The 8,804-nt window shown below is 41.1% G+C and overlaps 1 protein-coding gene across 1 annotated transcript; it reads right to left on the bottom strand.

Annotated features, from left to right (window-relative positions):
* Positions 1 to 152: 152 nt before the first annotated feature.
* prpf3 (PRP3 pre-mRNA processing factor 3 homolog (yeast)) lies at positions 153 to 8,804 on the bottom strand. The gene is made up of 17 exons (XM_039806778.1): positions 8,627 to 8,804; positions 8,107 to 8,260; positions 7,073 to 7,203; positions 5,519 to 5,686; positions 5,328 to 5,414; positions 4,931 to 5,187; positions 4,701 to 4,819; positions 4,400 to 4,587; positions 4,099 to 4,265; positions 3,825 to 3,907; positions 2,150 to 2,293; positions 1,958 to 2,057; positions 1,732 to 1,845; positions 1,504 to 1,622; positions 1,111 to 1,188; positions 960 to 1,015; positions 153 to 862 (listed from the first exon to the last, which is right to left on the bottom strand). Exons 2-17 carry the CDS (start codon positions 8,249 to 8,251, stop codon positions 713 to 715), a joined length of 2,106 nt encoding a protein of 701 aa, XP_039662712.1. The 5' UTR covers positions 8,252 to 8,260; positions 8,627 to 8,804; the 3' UTR covers positions 153 to 712.

The following is an 8,804-nucleotide window of genomic DNA, read 5'->3' as shown; positions in this document are numbered from 1 at the left end:
GAGGTCTAATGTTAAAGCAAATATGAGCGGAGTCAATTCCAATTGACGGAAAAACGAACACAAGTGGTTTGAATGTTGTTTATTTAAGGCTGTGACTGTGACGTTAGAGAGAAATATAGCTACAGGCGAATCAAAAATTTGCTCGTTTCTCCAAAAGAAAAAAAATTGATTTGGGAACTTTTTTTTTTTTTAAATGCACCTGTAATGACCACAATAAATCGTGTAATAACAATTTCGTAACATTATCCAGGTTTACTCTAAACGTGTTAGCACAATAACAGTGCGGTAATTCAGTAATGGGGTGGTTTTTTTAATAACTGCTTTGACTCATGGATTACTAGTGTACATGGGGATTTCAGCACAAAAAATGTCATAGCATAATCTGACACTATTTCTCGTCATCACAAAAAGCTTTGAGTAAGTTATTTACATCACAGAGCAATCTGTCAGATTTTATTCAATAACAGACCACATTTGACAGAATAGCCTACGACAAAGAGATGAACACTGATGCAGGCATACGCACACATACACACAGTCCTACACACCCTCATCTGTCACACATTCTTGCAAAAAGATCCACACGGTTTATTGTTCCTCCTTTTCTATGTTCAAGTCTCTTGATTAAGTCCGTCTTTCCTCACTTGAAGGCAGCCAGTCAACAGTGAAGGCCAACTGACTGTGAGGCTGTTGGGCTTGGTTGATTGAGGTTTCAGTCATCTGTGCCGTCCAACACGCTCTGGCTGAGAGCTAGATCCCAGTAGTGTTCTGTGCCGTGTTTCTTGAAGTGTTCTCTGGCCATGTTCTCTGTGGGGCACTGCTTGAACTTCATCTCCCCAAAACTACGCTCTTTAGCTGTGCCCTGGAGAACCATAGGAATCGTTAGTCTTGAATGAATTCACAAACAAAAGCATTCAATTTAAATAGATTTTAGTAACTCAGGATGCATGAACACTCACTTCCCAAATCAGCCAGCACTTGTTGTTCCTCTTTGTATCATCATCACCATCTGGATCTAATTGAGAATCAATGGTAAAGAGTTAAGTATCCCTGAAATAAGCAAAGGCATGGCAACTTGCACAAAAGACTCAAAAGTCAAGCCCCTCCTACCATCTCTTTTACTGTTGTGTTCCTCCCATTTGATTCTGTGCAACATCATCCTCTTGAACTTTTTCTGGGACTTGGGGCCTAAAAAAGGAGGGAGAAATTTAGATTTTAAGTTTGATTTTGATAATCCAACTACTTATCTTGTTAAAAGGGATAGCAGAGAGAGAGAGAGAGAGAGAGAGAGAGAGAGAGAGAGAGAGAGAGAGAGAGAGAGAGAGAGAGAGAGAGAGAGAGAGAGAGAGAGAGAGAGAGAGAGGATGATTGAGAGGGATTAGTTTTCAAGGAAAATCCCACATATTATACATTTAATGATTATTGCAAATCACGTTTCATGAAAAGTACCAGCTGTAATTTGTGAAACAATTTAATTTGGCACTTGTCGGTGTAAACCCTTACCTCCCTCCACCACAACAAGGTTGACATCTCTGTGCAGAACTACTGTGCCGGTCAAGTACAGCTGGTTGGCATTGGCCTCCACCTTAAACTTCTTAGCAGGATTTTGCAGGTTACGGATCCTGTACAGGGAAGGTAAGGTGCTTAAATTAGACACACTTCTACATTGCAACTCACTCTGCACTATATATTTGAACGACAGTTATGTGCTCTCTTGCTACAAATGCACACCTGTACACTGCAATGTGAACACCATTACTGAGGTCTTCTTTTAACTTCTTGACCTTCTTCTCTTTCCTCTGCTCCGCTGTGAGCTTGCGTGCTGCATTTGCCTCCTCATGAGCCCTGCAAAGAGGGAGATTATGGATGATGGATTATCATACAATGTTAAATGGAAATATCAAAATAGTGCAAGGAATGAGAGTGTAGCAGTGTGGAGGTTAACGGTGTTACTAACTTCTGTCTCTTGGCCATCTGCGCTCTGACATGGGCCTCCACCTTCGTGGGGTCTTGAACCGCCTCCGTCCCCAGCACTCTCATCAGGTTAGAGATGCGTACTGAGAAAATGAAACCAAACATCAGTTACATTTGGATTCGGTTAAATCTTTATTGCAGTAGTTTGTAATAATAGTAATTTGTATGTGGGTACCTTTGGGTTCTGGTGGAGGCATCAGTCCCAGGCGAACCTTCTCTTGAACTTCTTTTTGCCCCTCCCTTCGTGTCTGTCTTCTCAGCTTCTTCTGTTCTTTCTTTGTCAGGTACACGCCTAGCGTTACCGGCTTATCTGCGTCAACTGAGTAAAAAACACCATATATATTGTAACAATTCCAACAAATTATGGTAGTTATGAAATAATTCCAGATAGGACTTCAATTATATGATGTGAATGGGCTTGTAGACAGGGTAAAGATGTATAACTGCTTTCATAAATTAGAGCACGCACATACAACATACTGCTCAGGGGCAGGACAGACAGAGCATCAAAATCTAAAAGTATGTTACGTCTGCACATTGTAAAAGGTACTGCAAAAATGTAAAATAATCCGTTTTGGCTGTTAAAAACCAGGGATCAAGATGTGGGTGACAAAAACAAGTTGGAATGAAAATGCATCATCTAACCCCACAGTTATGTTCATGATGCATTGTCTATTTTCAAATTTGTATTTTTTATTTTTTTACTCTTTATGAGGTCTGACTTCATTTAAAATGTTCATTTAATTGCAGACCTGCCAACCTTGAATAACTTGAGTAGCAACTTACTGATTTATTGTCGAAGTTCTGGTTCATGAACACGGCAGCACGCACGCGGAACAAATGTGCCATTAAATGTCAAATCTGTATACATTTTAAACCCTACAAAATTATGTTCAAGTAGGCTACTTGAATTAAATAAAACATTTTATTTAAATTATCAGTCATTTAATACAATTAATTGGATCATAATATAATCCAATAAAATAAATTACACTGCATAATGAGCACTTTTACTTTTGGTACTTTAAGTATATTTTGATAATACTTTTGTACTATTACATAGGGAAGATGCTGAATGCAGGACTGCAATACATAATCTGAGTAAGTCTTCCACTTCTGGAAATCACCAACAACAGTCATGCATGAATACCTGCAGCAGTGTTTAACACTGAAAACACACAGCCTAATTTAACTTTAATTAATTTCACCTTTCTACATCAAACCTGTTTACCTTTGCAAGCACCGTCCTCCTTTGGGGAAACCCATAGATATATGGGGGAAACCAACCAAACTAAACAGGAATGAGGGAGGAATAACACTTGCATTTGATGCTTTCGTTTTACTATCAGTAGCCGATATCCCCGCTTGACACTGGAGGAAGGGACCCGAAGCTGTGATTGGTCAAACTCTTCTTCTTTAGTTTTTTCTTCCAGCATGCTCGTGGCTGCTACGCTGTTTTAGCCACAAGTTTTAGCTGCCTACTATCCTGAGTTAGACTGAGACGCCTACTGCACGTGAACGAGTGAACTCAAAGCAGTCACCTGATTTTTGCGTAGTTTAAAGTGACAAATCATATAACCGTATGTTGATGTCAAAATGCGTATCTACTACGCAAAAAGCGTATCTACTATGATGCGTACAGGTTGGCAGGTCTGTAATTGGCTACCGGTATACTACTAATTAACTCACCAGGGTCATGTTAATTTCAACGCCAATTGGTATTTCTCTATGAGTGCACTTCTACCTCATAATAGAGATTTTATGGGACAGAAATGTTCATCTTTTTAAAACACACATCCTTTCGGAGCACCTTTAACAGTGTGCAGACTTTTTACCTTCCATACACTGACCTGGAGGGCTGATTTGGGCAGGATGTTCTACCAGGTTGGTCACACCAAAGAGCTCCAACTCTTCAAATTTTGTGTCGGGTGTTCTTCATAGGAACAGAGGGAATACTTGTCAGTTAACTACAGTAAGTTAATAGCACAGGCTGCATTATTATTTATTCTACAGCTTCACCATGGCAGTGACAATGAGACAAAGGACTTTTTTCCAAGGTTTTAACATTTAACCCTTAACATCAAACTAAGTGCTTAAGTTCCTGGGTTAGTTGTAGTTTCTTACATGTCTATGTTGTAGGGCAGAATGTAGGAGTCCCACCACTCAATGTTGGGCACCTCCCCTTCTCCAATCTCTTTCCTAGGGGCAATCAGTGCCAGTTTGGTGGATGCCTGGATTCCGGTCTTCTTTGCTGCCTGGGCAATCTCATTCTGCAACCTTTCCAACTGGGCCTAATTTAGGTCAAAATCAAACAAGGAGGGAAAAAGACAAGTTTTTTCAAACCATTATTTACTTTTATGTCTAATCCAAATAACCAGCGTGAGACAACTGCTGACAGGTGACAATTTAGGAGCTAAAACCCAACCTTAGTTCTTATTCTCTGAGCAATCTTCTCAAAGCGCCCCTGGTCATGGAACTTGAAGCCTCTGCGAGGGCGCTGAGCCGGTGTAATCGTCACACGTTGGTCGAAGTAGGACGTGGACTCCAAGTCCTCTCCAGGCTTCTCCTTAAGCTGCTGACGAAACTGCTCCCTCTTTACTGCTCGAATGTTTGCTACAGAGACAGAGGGAAATTAATTGAGGAACAAGGCAAGAAGTTTGTGTGTGTGTGTGTGTGTGTGTGTGTGTGTGTGTGTGTACAGGTACTGGACCACTGTGTACACATACCTTTCAGTGTTGGCATGCGGTGTGTGAGTTCAACCTCTTTTCCACTGGCATCCACAGTTCTTCCCTTGTCATCCAGAATAAGAGGTGTTGGCTTGTTCACCTCCTTGATTTCTACTTTTCTATAAAAAAAAAACAAAAAAACAAAAAAGGGACACAGAGAAAGCAGGCTATTTTCCCACTGCCACGTCATCTTTGGATATTAAAATCCTAAATACTGTGACGTTACTCACGGTGGGGCAATTCCCATAGCGTGTAGATTAGCTAGTGCCACTAGGTTGTGAGGCCCAGTGTTCCCCAAGGCTCCGAGGATACCAGGTTTCATGGCTAACTGGGACTGGATGCGGGCCTGTAGCTCCGCAGCCTTGCGGGCCTTCTCGATAGCATCATTCATGAAGCTGGCAGCCTGGGAGGGGGCGATAGATGAGCCACCACCTGCAGCTGCACCAGCGGATGTGCCAAGAAGCCGTGAGACTGGAGGGGATTCCAGCTGTGACGGTGGTGTGGGAAGGGGCAATTGTTAAAGTCAGTGAAAATAAAAATGGTGTCATATTGAATGAATTGCCTGGAATTACTGATACTTTTTTTTCAGTATGTTAAGTCTTGAAGTCAAAAAAGTTATTTCTTTACTGGTGCAGCAGGGACTGAGGAGGAAAAGCTCAGTTGTTTCTTCCTCTCTTCAATCTGTTTCGTGGCTGCTTCCATCATCTGTTTTATCTAATAAAACAGAGAAGAAGTTAGTAAGCAGAAAGTTTACCATGAAAACTCAAAATAACTTACTTAGGAACAATCTTAACTGCACCGAGGACAAAATCTCTTACCTGCATTTTGGTGAGCATGCCAGGGCTCTCAGACGGAGGTCCAGGTATGACCTCAGGCTCCTCCACCTCCTCAAAGCGAGGGACCCGTTTCCTCTTTGGTGCTGTCCCATCTACCGACTCCTGAATTTCTCGCACTGCACCTGTTTCAGGCTCATCGCCAAACACATCCTGTGACCAACCAGCCAAAACAGAAACACCAATATAACAGCTCATCATTAAGCCAAACATGACTGTGTTTACAATTATTCCAATATTATTAAATATATAATTATCTAATATTAGGGCTGCAGCTATTGATTCTTTCTGTAATCGATTAATCTAGCACTTTATCGATCGATTAATCGGATACATTTTTTTTGCGTTTTTAAACAAAAACTAGGGGAAAAAGCAACATTTGTATTGCCTACATTGCTTACAATATATCATCTCTCAAAAACTAAACATATTAAGTGCATTTAAGTGCCATATTACATTGTTTTTAAAGATTTTTTTTTCAAATGAGATCAACCTCAAACTAAGGCATACAATAAACATACATAAACATTTGTGCAACTTAACTCAACTTAACTTTCAGAACTACAAGTTTCAACCTGAGACTGATCTGTATATACAGTAGGCCTATATGTAAATATTTTTTATACACAACCTATTTTCATTTATATATTGGATTATAATGTCACACAGCTCTGTTACACATGCTATTAGATCGTTGATCAGCTGTTTTTCCAAAGGGATAGTCAACACGCCAGCTCTTTAGATCAGATCGTGGTCACCACTACGTATTTTCTTGTCTTTGATTTTGGTAGTTGTTGTGTTTGGTGTAGTTTCATCGTTGGGTCCTCTTCGTGGAATGGATGATTAAGTTAGACTCATGTTTTCTGTTGAGATGCTAGAGCACTGACGTCGTGCTATTATGGTGCCAAGCTAGTTTGATTTTGCAGTAGATACACTGTACAGAGTTTTAGTTTTAATTACGTCTGAACTGATTCCAAACTTTGGACACTTTCTGTCGTTTTCTCCAGCCTGTCTCTGGTCGTGTCGCAAAAGTGGATCTGTACCGTTAGCCCCTCGCTATTTACGCTCTGGCATGTGTCGCCAGCAGCAGACTGAGCCGCATCTGTGCGACAGTTACCATGCTCCGTGCGGAAACACCGTCCGTCAGCGATACAACGTTGGTACCATTGATTTAACGAAGCTTCGAGGAAAGTCATTTTGCATCGAGGATTTTTTGTAATCGAATTATATGAGGAATCGTTTCAGACCTATCTAATATGACTATCTTCTGTCAATAACATCCACACAGTGGATCTAGGGGTTTAGAGTAATCAAACTTAGTATGTATACAGGCTAGGGAGGTTAATAGATTAAGCGATAAGAATTTTGACCAATTGATACAGTTTAAAGGGGGGGGAGGGGGGGCAAAAAGTGACAAAGCAGCAGTCCAAGCCTCTTTCTGACTTCCCCACTTTCATAATAGTGCATGTAAATGTGTTTAGGTATGTCATGATAATACAGCGGTGGCTAGTTCAAGTTTGCGAGGATGAGTGTGCTTACCTTGAGGTCTCTCTTGCGGTGCTTTTCTCCTCCTCCTTTGTTGCCACGTGCACTGCGGCTTTCCTCCAAAGCTTCAAAGAGACGCTCCACAAAACCTCCCGCAGAGTCATCAAGGAAGGGACGCAGCTGGTCTGAGGTGGAAATGAGTGTCAAACAATTAGCAATAGCAATTAGCAGGACTCCTTTGATCATTGTCTCAATTTAGGCAATTTCTCAAAGTGCCTGACAGTTGAGTCTAGAAGGATGTGCAGTACACTACAGCCAATTACCTTCTCTGTCCTGCAAAATAAAATAAGGAAAATGGGGACATTGTTGGCTTAGCATTTTTCACAAGGATCAATTTACAGAGTAAAACTCTATCACCTGTAGTCTCTATTACCGAACCAGAGGGTCCCAGTATGAACCTAAGTACGGAGTGTGGACTGGTAGCTGGAGAGGTTCCATTGCTTGGAGCGCCGACTATGTGGCGGCCTCTTCGCTCTGACACCTCTCCTGCATGTTTATGGGTCCTGTGTTTGAATGTGTATATTTTGGGCCTATTTGTGTAGCGTAACAACAAACAAGTGTAAAAATTGAATTTCCCCATTGAGGTATTAACTAACTGCCTATTTCTTTCTTTTGAAAATAAAAATAAAATCTCTTTTTTGACTGCTGACAGCTAAAACTACATATAATGGTTTGGTCATCACTACTATGTCCCTCATCTAATTGAAAGGCTACTTAATAAACTCTGTGGTGAGACTGCAGCTTGACAATCATCCCAAACACTGATGGTTTACCCAAATAATTTGGACAACTTTTTGAAGGTAATGTAATATACAGTGACGTTAACCATCACTGCAATCCTTCTCTTTGGCTCTACAGCCAAAAACAAACCAGTTGTCCTTTTCCTGTTTAAACCACGGCGGCATCTTCCATATAGATTAAATGAATTATGGTTATGACGTAACTTAAGACCCTGGATGGATTTGTCTTAACTGAATCTTCATGCATCTGGATAAAACACAGCAGTCTCAAATGGTCAATACAGTTACCTATGGTCTTCCTTTTGTCCAGTCCCTTTCCAACACAGTGCAAAGCAGCAGTAACCACCGTGGGCTCTGAGAAACCCAGCACCTTCTTCACAGTCCGCTCCACCCATGGCCTTAGTTCCTCCACCTCCCGCTTAGGAAGAGACATATCCCAATCCTGCAGAACATCATATCATTTACACCATGCAACATAAGCTGTGTCACACCATCGTGACAGTCCCAAACAGGGCTAGCTACATGAGCACAAACCCTCTCCACTGTCTCACTCATACCAACTTAGACAAACGTCCAGTTATTTACTCATATATATATTACATGCACACAGTTAGTCCAAAACTTAGCTTTTGTTTGTAAACTGACTTGCTGACAAATGTGCTAACCAGGAGCAACACACACGCTAAATTACATCAATTACATCCGCCAAAACTCCCCGGCTAACTGTTACCTGCTAGTTAACGTTAGCACACTGCTGTCTGCAAGCTACCAACATCAGCGAATAACCGCTTTAATTAAACGTACGAACCTTTCGATTCTGTCTTTATCCTTTATCCGACTTACGTAATACAAGTCAAACAGAAACGATCAAGTTTAAGAAGCGAAAATCACCCAAACTGCTAAGTTTTCAGTAAAAACTTTCTGTTTGGTGGCGCCGTTCACACGACGTTTCTAATCCAAGACCGGAAAAGGAAATGGACGCTGTT

Source organism: Perca fluviatilis, chromosome 7 (genome assembly GCF_010015445.1).
Source record: "Perca fluviatilis chromosome 7, GENO_Pfluv_1.0, whole genome shotgun sequence".
NCBI lineage: Eukaryota > Metazoa > Chordata > Actinopteri > Perciformes > Percidae > Perca > Perca fluviatilis.
The sequence above is the reverse complement of the archived record's forward strand: the minus strand, read 5'-3'. Positions and strand labels throughout refer to the sequence as shown.

Coding starts and splice junctions, on each gene's coding strand:
- prpf3 (XM_039806778.1), bottom strand. CDS start 8,251: ATGTCTCTTCCTAAGCGGGAGGTGGAGGAACTAAGGCCATGGGTGGAG. Junction 4,266..4,399: donor CTCAGAGAATAAGAACTAAG/GTTGGGTTTTAG, acceptor GACCTAAATTAG/GCCCAGTTGGAAAGGTTGCA. Junction 863..959: donor AGTGCTGGCTGATTTGGGAA/GTGAGTGTTCAT, acceptor ATGGTTCTCCAG/GGCACAGCTAAAGAGCGTAG.